The sequence below is a fragment of the Apodemus sylvaticus genome, chromosome 12 (genome assembly GCF_947179515.1).
Source record: "Apodemus sylvaticus chromosome 12, mApoSyl1.1, whole genome shotgun sequence".
NCBI classification, from domain to species: domain Eukaryota; kingdom Metazoa; phylum Chordata; class Mammalia; order Rodentia; family Muridae; genus Apodemus; species Apodemus sylvaticus.
The window spans coordinates 80,149,371-80,162,151 of NC_067483.1; the positions used below are offsets into that span (position 1 = coordinate 80,149,371).

At 49.2% G+C, this 12,781-nt stretch overlaps 1 protein-coding gene across 1 annotated transcript; it reads right to left on the reverse strand.

Moving 5' to 3' along the window:
* Positions 1 to 2,410: 2,410 nt before the first annotated feature.
* Slamf8 (SLAM family member 8) lies at positions 2,411 to 12,371 on the reverse strand. The gene is made up of 5 exons (XM_052200842.1): positions 11,967 to 12,371; positions 9,354 to 9,680; positions 5,361 to 5,666; positions 5,173 to 5,280; positions 2,411 to 3,529 (listed from the first exon to the last, which is right to left on the reverse strand). The coding sequence occupies exons 1-5, from the start codon at positions 12,337 to 12,339 to the stop codon at positions 3,468 to 3,470; spliced, it is 1,176 nt and encodes a 391-aa protein (XP_052056802.1). The 5' UTR covers positions 12,340 to 12,371; the 3' UTR covers positions 2,411 to 3,467.
* Between the last annotated feature and the right edge of the window lie 410 nt (positions 12,372 to 12,781).

Below are 12,781 nucleotides of genomic sequence, written 5' to 3' on the forward strand. Positions count from 1 at the left end.
CTCCTCTATCACGCTGCATGCAGAAAGGAAACAGGCAGCCAGTGGGTCAAGTCTGGAAAGGGTCAGTTGTCTCCCTAAGAGGTCAGTAAGTAACCAAGAGATAAGAGCAGTCACTGTGTTATAAATATGGAAGGAAGATGGAGATGACACTGATAATTGTTCCAATCCCCTCAAAGCACTGAGTATTCATATCCATAAAGGAAAGGAAGCACTCTCCAAACAGACTCCTGTTCTATGCCCTCTCCCCTAATCTCTCATATTAGTTTTGAGATACAGGGTCTCACTCCAGCCTAGGTTGGCTTGGCACTCTCTACGCAACTTAGGCTGGCCTTAAAGTCACAGCAATTCTCCTGCTTCAGCCTCTCAAGTGCTAACTAAGATTATAGGTGTAAGCAACCGAGTTCCGTGCTCAGCTGTATTCTAACCTTCTGTCACATGACTTCTTGGTCCTAGCTGATCTCGCACTCATCCTTTCTGGAAAGGAAAATGCTATTCCTGAAGACAAAGAACACAAAAGTGAGGAAGAGAAGGAACAGTCTGGAAAGGCTTCTGGTCTACTCATGTGCGTACGGAAAAATCCCCCAGAGAGACTGACCCCTTGTCGACAGGGCTCTCCTCTGACAACCAAACTCCAAGGAGAGGAGGCTCTTCTTCTGTAGACCATAAGGTTCTGCCTTGTTTGGATCCAGTCATGTGGTCTCTATTGGCTATGAACTGTGCAGGGCTCTGCAAGTTCTGCTCTGTGCTAATGGAGCATGAATCCTCCCCAACAAATGAGTCCTCCCCAACACATCATTCCCTAGCCTTTTACTCACTCCTTCTTCCTTCTCCCTCTCTCCTTCCATTCCTCCTTCCCCTTTCTCCATCCTTCTTTCATCATCATCATCATCATCATTATTATTTATTATTATTATTTTGTGGTTCCAGGACTTGAACCTAGAGCCTCGTGCAGGCCAGGAGACACTCTACCACTGAGTTATTTCCCCCAACACCTCTTTTCCCATTTTGTTTTGAGACAAGTTTCTGGCTAAGCCAGCCAGGCTAGCCTTGAACTTCTGTAGCCCAAGCAGGCCTTGAATTATCATCCTCTCCCCTCAGCCTCCCAAGCAGCTGGGTTTCTAAGCTGTCCCACAAAGCTGGCCTGCCTGATCTTTGAAACGGAAGCTGTCAGTGTCTAGCATGGTCTTATTTATATGCCATTGAACAGGGACTCCATATAGGCAAAGGTTTTGCCTCATCCGAAACCGACTCTTCGGTGCCTTCAGGAGTTCCCAGCACAGACTGCACCCTCGGTTCATACTTGGGATGGTGTAACCTTTAAAACATCTTTCCCAATGTCTCTTAGAATAAGATTGGTCTCCCAGATGTACTGTGTGTTTTCCAGAGGAAGGATAATAAGTCTACTCGTTGACAAGTGAGTCACTGGGATGTTTGTTTGAGTAGCACGGGGCCTGTTCCAAGAGGCCCTGGTACACCCTACTGCAATACCACTGTCTGTAAGAGTCACCTCATGGAGAGGAGAACTGTGCTCTGAACCAAGGTGAGACTGTGGGGATGGATAGAGGGAGGGAAAACGGGTGATAATGAGCGTTTTATTACCCCAGAACCACCAGGGCTCAGAACAGACTGGCTTTCCACGATTTGGTGAGAAAATGCCTATAGGTGGCAGGGAAGGGCAGCACAAGTGGCTGGGTGGACTGGGCATGTACACATTGTAGGGGGATGTTGGAAAGGGCATAGAAGAACAGTGAATGTAGGAGAAAGAATTATGTAAAGCCAGGGACCTCTGAGAAAAGCCAGCAAGGGGAATCCTGGGTAAGCAGAGGTGTGTAGTGTGAACACACCAGCTCGTGGATTCCATTTGTCCCAGGTGAAGTGACTGCCTTGGCATTGGGGAGAAGAGGAAAAGTACCAGGGCAGGATTGACCTCCTGGGCAGAGAGACTAAGCCACCTAGGAAACATTCAAAACAACTTCTGCTTCTTTGGCGCCTCCTTTCTTTCTATTATAAAGGTCTGGGTGGGGCCCCAGGATAAAACCCATTACATTTGGATGGGAATAAGCATGAACTTTAGTAGTTAATACTCCCTGCGGATAAGTTTAACTCATCAAGTGGTTTTTTTTTTTTTTCTACCATGTAGCAAAAAACAGCCTAGACGCTTTCAAAACAGAATCATTCAGTGGTGGGACACGTCTTCCAAAATGACCATACCTATATCCTCCGTGGCCTATGTCAAAATGACCTTTGATGATCCTGCAGTTGAGTGGTAGGGTCTTTGTCTCTCCCCTTGAGCTTGGGTGAATCATCTACGCTTGCATCTGAAAATAAATATGGCCGATTCTAAAATGTCTCAATATAATAAATGTCTCCTCCCCTCTACAGTTTTCCTTCTGTGTAGCTTTTTAGAAAATATTTATTTATTTAAAATGTATATGAGTACACTGTAGCTGTCTTCAGACACACCAGAAGAGGGCATCAGACCCCATTACAGATGGTTGTGAGCCACCATGTGGCTGCTGGGAATTGAACCCAGGACCTCTGGAAGAGCAGTCAGGGCTCTTAACCACTAAGCTATCTCTCCAGCCCCCCGTGTAGGTTTTTGTGGCTCTTCATTCTCCCAGTTTCAGGAAGACAGACTTATCCTGAACTTAACTGTTTCTCTTGACATTGTGGAAGAATTTCCTCCTGGCTGGGTCAAATGCTCTGTATTATTTATTTATTTATTTATTTATTTTCTGGCAACCATGTAGAATGTATGGAGAAAGCTTGAAACAACACCTCTGATATCCAGGAGATATGAGAATTAATGGCAACAAAGATGTCTATAAATACGGTGCTACCAGAAAAATGGTTTAGATCCTAACAGGGTGCATTTGCTATCCCTCATCATCTGTAACCTCAATTTATCTTTGAGGGCCCTTGAACTCCAGCCAGAAAGAGAAAGAAAGCCCTGACCTCCATCTTTCCTGTTCCATGCCTTTTCTTATGCTAACATCTTGAACACAAGGACCTCAGACTCCGGGGGCTGGGGTTAGAGTTGGCAATGGTTAACTCAAGTTCCATGTTACTTCAAACATCTGATCTCTTTTAGAACCCAGGTCCTGGCCTGGAGGCAGTCCCCTGGTGGCCGTTGGGCAAGACCTTAAGTGCAGTGGTAGAGGAATGGATGCCTTGGATAATCAATGTCCCCGTGGATCCTAGAGGAAGTCCAGTGTTCTGAAGGAAGCATCCTATTAGTCCACCTTGCCCAGAGAGGATCCAGCATGTGCAAACAGGATGAAGGAAGGAGGAAGTTTGGGCCAGGGCGGTGTTCCAGGATGGTGGCTTTCTTGGCTATCCACTAGAGGCAGACCGACTTGTGGAAGTGATGAGGATCCTGGAGGTGTCTAGGTGTGGAGCATCATGTGACTGGTCAGGCATCTCATCATGGTCCAAGCACCAGTTTATGTTGTCCCTCATGACATCTTCTATGCGAGGGTATTCTCTGTCTCTGGAAGCACTCTGTCAGTGCAAGCATCCTTCCTCTTCCCTGATGAGGAAACCAGAGAGTTACCCCTCCAGTGTTTGGAGTCTTGGCACAACTGGCCTGACCTCAAGACTCTGAACACTAAATGTCCTGAACCCAATCACCCCCTTTTATGCCCTAAAACCCTGGAAGAGGAGATGTTTGTTAAGAACAGGACCTTCTTCTTAGTGTGTGCACGCCTTCTGCTACATTCCATGAGTGAGCACCATGGTGTGCCTTGTTAAAAGACAAGAAGTCATGCAGCAGAGCTAGAGCAAGCCTCTGGACACATTATCCCAGGTGGCCACAGTTGTTCTTTATGGACCTTTAAAATGTCAGGGTACGTAAGAGGAGCCCATGACAGAGAACCTCAGAGTGAGATTCCATTCGTGTGAAGTGTCCAGAATAGACGAAGAAGGTAGCTATGTGGTTGCCTAGGGCTGGGGGAAGCCCCAGAGGGTGGGGGAATGGTGACTAAGTGGTTATGGTATTCTTTTGGTGGCAAAAGTGATAGAAATGTTCTAAAGTTGGTTGTGGGTTAGAGGTCAAGCTCTGGATTAACTTAAAGCCATTAAATTGCACATCTTAACTGGGCGAATTGTACAAGCTGTGATTTATATCCTAATAAAATAGCTCTTAAAAGCTGTTCTTTTCTAGGCTTTTACCTTCTTACTACAAATTTTGGGGAGCAAAGGGTCTAGGAACGACCCTCTTCCTAGCAGACAGGGTCCCTAAATAGAGTACACTCTCAGCTGTCCACCCCATACCACTTTTCCTGTCCATTGAGAAGAATATACAAGTACTGTCACTCCTGGACCTAGTGCCTAGCCACAGAACAAGACCCTGGTCTTCCAGGACATGAATAACATGGTGAAACCAGCAAGCTCAGCATGAAAACAACCATGACACCTACGTCATCTGAGATGCTTCTTCAGGGACAACGTATGGGGCATCTGGGCAGATGTGGGGCATCTGTGTATAGAGCACAGAACCTAGATTGACAAGACTTCCCTCATCACTCTTTTGTGGAAATAGGTGTTATCAGTCATTGGCCAGGGGTGGGTGTGGGTAGGGCTTCTTTTGAGAGTTCCTTTCTCAAGAGTAGTTGGCAAGAAGTGATTAGGATTCATCTATACCTTTCCTCAAGAACTGTTCACCAAGACCGTTGCTGTTCCAGGAGCCATTGATGCTCAAGGATCTGTTGGTTGTGTCCCATAGGGACCCAGCCTTTGCCTTTGGAAGGCTCAGAAGTCAGCAGGAGCAAAAAGGTGTTAGTCCTTGGGATGGAGTGACTGAAGGTGATTAAAGGAAAGATATTACTCAGACTGAAGGTAGGGATGTAGAGCAGTTAGGGAAGACTTCCTGGAACACACTTGCCTTGAAGACTCAGCAAGAGAGGGCAGAATGGGAGGTAAAGTCACAGAAAGTGTGTCCTAGGTAGAGAGACTATAATGTGCACAGGCTTGAGGGGAATTGAGGGGAATGCATGTGAGGGAGCAGCTCATTGGAAGAATTGTAGAGGAAGATTCAAGTTGTTCAGTCTGGCTGAAGAGAGCGGAGGTGTGTGACAGGAGATGGAAAGGGGCAGATCTGTGAATCTAGATGGGAGCAGCCCCAGCTCCTTCCCAGCATTCCCAAGCCGTCTTTCTGACTTATAAGGCTCCTACCTGAGCAGAGGCCATGGTGCCATGCCCCAAAGAGACCAGTCAGAATCAGGAACAGTGTGATTGGCACTACTACCAGTAGCACATCCTTGTAGGAGGCCTTCCCGGAGGCTGTAACGTGGAAGGTAGAGTCAGAGACAGGCCCGATGCACCATAATCCCTCACACACTGCCTACCGGTCTTTGGCATACCTGCCTCATGATGGCAGCTCTCCCAGGGGGTGACTGTGGTCATATCCCAGCTGACAGGGTTGGAGGCAACGCAGGTAAAGGCCACATCCTTGTCCCCTGGTCCCAGTGTGATACTTAACACCTGGCCGTTTGAGAAAAGGCTGTGCCCTTCTCCATTAAAGTCCACTGTCCCCTCCTGACGCCAACTGTAGGTTATGTCACTGATGTTGGGGGCCCAGCAGGATAAGAAGACCTGACAGGTATTGAGGGGTTGAGCCTCCTCTGCTGCAGCAGTGAACACTTGAACTTCAGGCTTGGGTACTGCATCTGTGGGGGAGCAGCAGAGAGGAGTGGGTTACAAGGCTGCTGGGGCGAGGCCACGGCTCAGTCTGTGTTCTGTGCATGGTTAGATGCCTCTCTTGTTCTTTAATCTTATTCATCTCCCCTCTGCTGATTCTTTAGCTTCAGAGCCTTTTATGAAGTGATCTGTGACAACCTCCTCAGTTACGCTCTCTACTGGTCTTCCTTGCCTAGTCGATTGGTTTGCAATTCTCCCAAATGTGAGGTGCTGCTTCGTGCCTTCCATGCCTCTGTGTGGTTCATCCGTGCACATACATACTCTGAACATCCTCTTTTGGAGAGAAGGCCTCAGTCTACATTCTGGGTTGTCCTCATACTCAGGATCCTCCTGCTTCTATTTAGAGAATGTTGCAATTGTAGGGGTGTGTCACCCCACCTGGCTCTATCCTTTCCCTTCTTGCCCACCTGGACACTTCTTTTGCATCCTTTAAGAACTTCCAACCCCCCCCCCCAACCCCTCACCTCCCTCACCTTCCCCGCCTCCCCCGTTGTCCCTGACTCTGTTGCCTGCCTGTGGATTCTTCTGTTCCTCTAACTGGGCCACCTTGTCTGGCCTCAGTGGAGAGGATATGCACAGTCCTGCATTAACTTGATGTGCCAGAGTAGATTGGTTCCCAGGGGAGCCGGGTCCCCCTTCTCAGAGGAGAAGGGCAGGAGATCTGGGGGAAGGGCTGTGTGTGTGGCAGACCTGGAGGAGAGGAGGGTCTTTGATTGGGGTGTAAAATGTATAAATAAATAAATTAATAGAAAAAAAAGACACCTTCTCCTTGGGCACATAGCTTTATGTCGTGACTGTGACACCTTCCCTGACAGTTCAGGTGTGACGTGTGACTCAGAACTCTCTAGACGCCCTGTTCCTGTCTTTTTTTGTAGCACTTCCTTCACAGCGTGCCAGTCACTCAACAAGGGATGACAAGTATTTATTAGTTCAGGTAAGAGCACGCAGGGAAGCTCACAGTTTGGTGAAGGAGACAGATACAGACATATGACGATGAATAAAAAAAAAATATAGTCACAAGGGCATACATAAAATGCTGTGAACCAGGAGCCTGGAGGGAGAGGCTCTGTCTTGTTATTGCCATACCTTGGCTCTCTAGTGCTGGCAAATTGGTGCTTGATACCTGGGCTGCTGAACAAATTAGTGTCCTGGCATCCTAAGCCATGGCTCCTCATTCCTATATAGATTGATGAGCAAATCCCTGGGTCTCTAGCAATGAGACCGGTGGGAGAGCATTATAGTGACTGCGGGAGGGCCGAGTCTCTGACAGCATTCCAAAGTCAAGCGGAGTAAAGCCTCATTAACGGCAGCTCAATCTGGTGGGATTTGTGATATGGAAAAAAAGAAATGATTTGCTGGGCATACTAATAGTATAAACAGAGATTACAGGGGGGATATTTACACCACTTAAGAGGACAAGCTGCCTCTAAACACGACCAGGCGCAGTAGAAACACCCATCGACATTTCTGGTAACCGATCTGCTAATTCAAATCATTCTTATCTATTGTCAAAGCCGGGCTCCTAAGGATGGCTGCTTGGCAGCTTCCCGCAATTAGTTCTAATCACGCTATGTATTTGGAAGCAATAAAACAGCAATTTCCTTAAAATCTGTAATTCAGATCCCGAGAACAAGGCAGTTTAGGGCTTAGCGGTGTGGGTGCTGCATGCATTGCCACACTCAGTGTCCTCATTTCACACGCACGGGAGGTGTGGCAGCTGAGACTGGAGTGGGGAGAGGCCCCAGGGCCCGCGTGGCTGTGGAGGTTACTCACCGTGCATGGGCACTGGGATAGGGGCTAAACAGCGCTGAATTCCAGGCAGCAATCTGACTGCTAAGATGCACAGCTTGCTCCAGCCTTCTTGTCTCTGGAAGCTCAACCTCTAATTGTGCAACAGCATCCCGAAAGGCTCACCCAAGGGCAGGTACAGAGCCATCTCTGGGGCTTTGAGAATCCTTCCCAGTCTGCTTATGGCTCCCCACCCCCTGCTTCCTCCTTCTAGCCACCATCCCCACTTTCTGTTCTTAAATTTGGACTCTCTACAACCTTCCATATGTCTGAGTTTTTACTGAAATACTGTTGTGGGGCCACACACATTTGCGTCTCAAGCAATTAGGTAGATGAGATGAATGGGAGTTAGAAGGCCTGAGATAACAGAAATTCATAGAGGAGGAGGTGGAGGGGAAGAGGGGAAAGGGAGATGGAGGGGTAAGGGGATGGGGAGGGGAAGGAGAGAGGGAGGAGAAGGAGAAGGAGAGGAGAAAGAGGAAAGGGTGAAAGGGAGAAGGAGGTGGGAGAGGGAGGGAGAAGGGAGGGGAGGAGGGAGGAGAAGGAGGGCGAGGGGAGGGAGAAGAGGGAGAGGAGAGAGGGAGGGGAGGGAGGGAAAGGGAGGAAAAGAGAGGGGAAGAGGAAGGGGAGGAGGAAGAGGAGGGGAAGGAATAAGGGAAGAGGAAGAGAAGGGGAGAGGGAGGGGAGGGGGAGGAAGATGAGGGGGAGGAGGGGGAGAAAGAGAGAAAGGAAGGGGAGGAGGGGAGGGGAGGGAAGGGGAGGAGTGGGAGGAGAGAGCGAGCATCTCATCCTTACTCAATTCAGCCACTTCTGCTGCAGAGATATATGCAGCTGCCCAAGCGATGCCGGTTTAGTGGTGCAAAGCCCACCCCACGGACCCTAACAAATAAAAATAGTGACAATTTTTAGCTCTCAAGTAATGTAGCTCAGGTTGGCTCTGAATCCGAAGCAATCTTCCTGCCTCAGACTACCAAGTGCTAGAATTACCGGCGTGTGTCAACCATACCCAGTTAAAAGATCTTTTAAGAAAAATAAGGCTGCTGGTGGTGGCGCATGCCTTTAATCCCAGCACTTGGAAGGCAGAGGCAGGTGGATTTCTGAGTTCGAGGCCAGCTTGGTCTACAGAGTGAGTTCCAGGACAGCCAAGGCTACACAGAGAAGCCCTGTCTCGAAAAACATACACACACACACACACACACACATATAGTGGTGGAATTCTAGATTCCTGGTGGGATTTTTCTTAGTGTGTATAAGGCCCTGGCTTGGAATCTTTAGCACTAACTTTAGAACAACAGAAATCAAAACAAATTGAATCAGAAATATAGGACAAGAATTCTATAATTAATTGTAGTTTAAGTTGAATTTAACTTGTTAATAAAAACTAATTATGTCCCATGTTGCATTCTTTTCCTTTTTAGTGGCAAATACAAAATAGTGTCACTTGTAATCTACGATGGTCCCTGATAGCGAATAGTCAGGCCACGCTCTGCTCTGTATTACACTGGGCTTTAGCCTTAGGGTGCTGTGCATGGCACCTATTATAAGGCTCATGGTACAATTGGGGGGAAAGGGGAAGGTCAGAGGTTAAGCATCGTTTCCCAGCTTGCTGAGTCAAGGAAAGAACGACTGGATACAGGTGAGGCTGGTGTACCTGTGAAACCAGCTGCTTTGAGAGGTGCTCGCCTGGGAAGTGTGTGGGGAGCTTTTTTAGATGTGACTTCTGGGGAGCAGCTGTTCCCTGACTTAGCAACGTGGTCAAAGGCCAGGTCTTTCTGGAACCATGTCCTCCCCAGCCCCTGTGGCTCCAGATGCTTGCTTGGTAGTCTGCAGGAGGAGAGAGTCAGGGAACCAGTCCTGGGCACACTTACCGTACACCTTGAGATGCAGGGTCTGGGTCCAGGTTTGACCCCCTGTATCCACCATCAGCGCAGAGAAATTGCCACTGTCTCCAGGTTTCAGGGGCCCAAGCTCCAGGCTGAGGTTGTTATATAGCTGGACTCGGCCCAGGAAACGAGAGTGGTACAGAGTCTCCAAGGAACCCCGGAAAAATGTGGCCAGGAGCTCCTCTGATGGCCACAGAGATCTCCAGATAGCCTCACGCACTTGGAAGCCCTGAGGACACTCAGCCACCAGCAGCACGGAGTCCCCAACCTTGCTTAGCACTTGGACACTGATAACCACAACGGGAAGGAGTGCTGTAAGAACAAAAAACCCTGGTGAATCTGCCTGTGTAGGCGTCTAGCCCTACTCCTGGCAAACAGCTGAGTGGCTTAGAATTGCATTAGGGCTCTCGACCACACAGCTGAGGGTGTAATAGAGTATCCCATGGATGGGGGACTGAAACAGGAAGAGAATCTGGTTCATGGAGAAACCAGACCTCAAGCCAGCCACTAAAACAAATTAAGTATCATGGTGAGAAAAAAAACAATGTCTTAACAGTAGGTTAATAGGGGTCCTTGTCTAGCCTGGAGCGGCCTCAGAGAAGAAGGATCCTAAAGGAGGAGTAGGAATTGGTCAGACCAGGCAGCGGCTACTGCGATGGGGATGGGGAGGCACTACAGGCGAGGAACAGCACAGCACGGGACAGGGGTATAAGAGAGGGGAACATGGGGAAATGAAAGTGGTTCTGCTGAGGAGAAGGAGGAAAGGACACCAAGAGTTGGTGGGACCTCACTGTACCACGAAAGAGCTGGATTCTTAGCTTTTTAATCCTTTGAACAATGGCGCGCACATGCGTGCATGCGTGTTTTGAGAGCGAAAGTGACACGATGAAATGAACACCTAAGATGGTCACAGAAGAAGGCACAGAGACGGAACTGGAGGTGTCAGAAAGGCTAAGGCTGTTTTTTACCAAAGCGAGATAAAGGTGGTGGAAACTTGAACAAAGGAACAGAACCACCAGGGATGGGGAGGCAGAGAAATACTGTAGTTAGCAAACTCTGGTATTAGATTAGGTTTGAGAGAGGAGGGGAGGACTCAGAGGGTGCTCCCAGCTCTTTGAGACCTTTTGCATATTATTATTTGTGATCTGAAACGGGAAAGAGACAGACAGGAGGCGAGAGAGCAAGGTGCTGAATGAAGTATGAGGAGGACAGTCCTGTTTGAGCCGCCCTCTTGACGCTCCTTCTCTGCCGTATTCGCGTGTGTTTATTCTGGAAGCGTCATCCTCACCGTCATCATCAGCTCTACCTTCTCCCATCACTCACTGCAAGGTTGCATTCTTTCTGGTTTCCCACAGTGATCAGAGATCAGCACCCTGTCCTATTAGTAGTGTCTATTTCTGAATTAGGATCTCCCACCAGGGCATGAACTCTTTCAGGTCAAGAGCAAATGTCTTTATCTTTATATGTGTAGTTCTCCTCTTCCCCTCAGTTTAATATCAGACTGTAGGAGCTTGGTAAATTGTACCGAATTTGCTCAGGACTGACCCTGAGCCTGGTACCCAATGAAGGAGGCTTCAGGATGCAGGGAGAGCAAGGGCCGAAACCATGTGCTGGAAGCTGGGATCAGGAGATGTGTTCTAGATGGCCACTCTGCTGACCACGACTCTAGTCCTCATCCCCATCCTTAGCCTCTCTGGGCCCAGCCTTCTCGATCCTGAAGGACACAGATTCAGCGTTAACACTGGATGCCCCTTGAGACTGAGGTTCTGTCATATCCTGACTCTGCCACCAATCAGTGGTGTGACTTTCAGCACCTCACCGTCCTCCTCTAAGTAAGACGAGGAGCCGTATCTGTCCTACTGTATCATTCGCCAGTCGGAACTCCTTTAAAAATGGCTTAAGGGCTCAAAACATAGCGAGTTCTTGTTTAGGCCTCACGAGTCCCTGAAGTATCCAGCAGTGTCTTGGAGGATGGAGTGGGGTGGGGGAGGAACTATGAACTCTGTGCCATGTTGGCTATTTGTTGCGTGAAACTCAGCCATCAGAGTGATGGAGGGCGTCACCTAGTGTTTGGAGACTCCAACACCAGCTTGCTCTCAGCCATCCTCAAGCACGCAGGGACCACGTTTAACCTGCTGTCACCTCACATCTTCATTCAATGTCCATCTCTCCTTGTACAGGATACAGAGAGCAACCTCAGCACGCCTACAGGCTGCTGAAACACGCCTCAGACCCCTCAGACCGTAGGGGACCCTTCTCTGCCTTACCCTTCTCTCTTTTCTCTGGACTAAAGAATCACCAAGTGTCAGTACTGCCAGATCCCCAGCCCCCCCAACCCCCCAGCCCCCCACGTTTTCCTCAAAATTGCCATCACTTCAAGCTTCTCTGGGTCCCGGAAGGGGTGGTGTCTCCCAGATACAGATGCCACTGGTGCGGCTACCGTATTTCATCCAAGACGCCACTTTAGCTTGCTCCAGAGCTTGCTTCACGCCTCACTTCTCCTTTGTTCCTTGATTCTCACTTGGTTTTGAGAGGCAAGCTGCCCTGTGGAGGGCCTTTCAGCTCCCCGAGGACAGGCTGTCCATCTGCCCCACTTACCTTCAAAGAGAAGAAGCCTCCAGAGGGACCACATGGCCGCCGTCCTCCTTTGGGAGACAACCTCGACAAACCAGGATATCCATCCTAGGCCAAATGAGTGCGCGGAAGGAGCTGTGGGCCTGCTGGAAAGTCCCACGTTCAGAAGGAGGAATCTTGACTCAAAACAAGATGTCTTGAAAGCGAAAGCATCCCGGGTAAAGTGGAAGTTGGCTGCAGGCCCGGCTGGGCCTCGCTGGGCTTTCGGGAGTCGGTTCTTGTAAGTCAGCCTCCTTTGTGTGCACATGGCCGCCTGGAGCACGCTGACCAGCACACCCACACAGCCCACACGCTTCTTACACACGGTCACCAGGCCTCTGCAGCCAGCCCTGCCCATGGATGTGCCTAAATCACTATCATTGCCACAGAGGGCCTTCTGAGCTGCAGTTCTGATGCAGACACTTCCCCTCTACTTAAAAATCTCTGTAACCTTCCTGCTAAAGACTGGCTGCCCGCATCCGCTCTCCTCTCTGGCCATCCCAGCCAGACCACCTCCTTTGAGAAGCACCCATTTGACATCTGCACACGCTGAACTGGCTTCCCTAGCAGGCATACCCGACCGACCCACTGGGTTGTCCTCCAAGGCTCCCTGCCTACAAGCAGAGTGAGAAGCCCTTTGTACCCACGTCCACTCTTCTCTTGAGTCCTTGGCATGTTCGCGGGTGGGTCATAGCCTCACAGTTTCTCTAGGTCATTTAATAGCAACATATGTATCTGCTGCTCTGCTGGGCCCGCTTACTGTTTAATAAATAGAAATAGCTGTTAAGTGAACGAAGGAC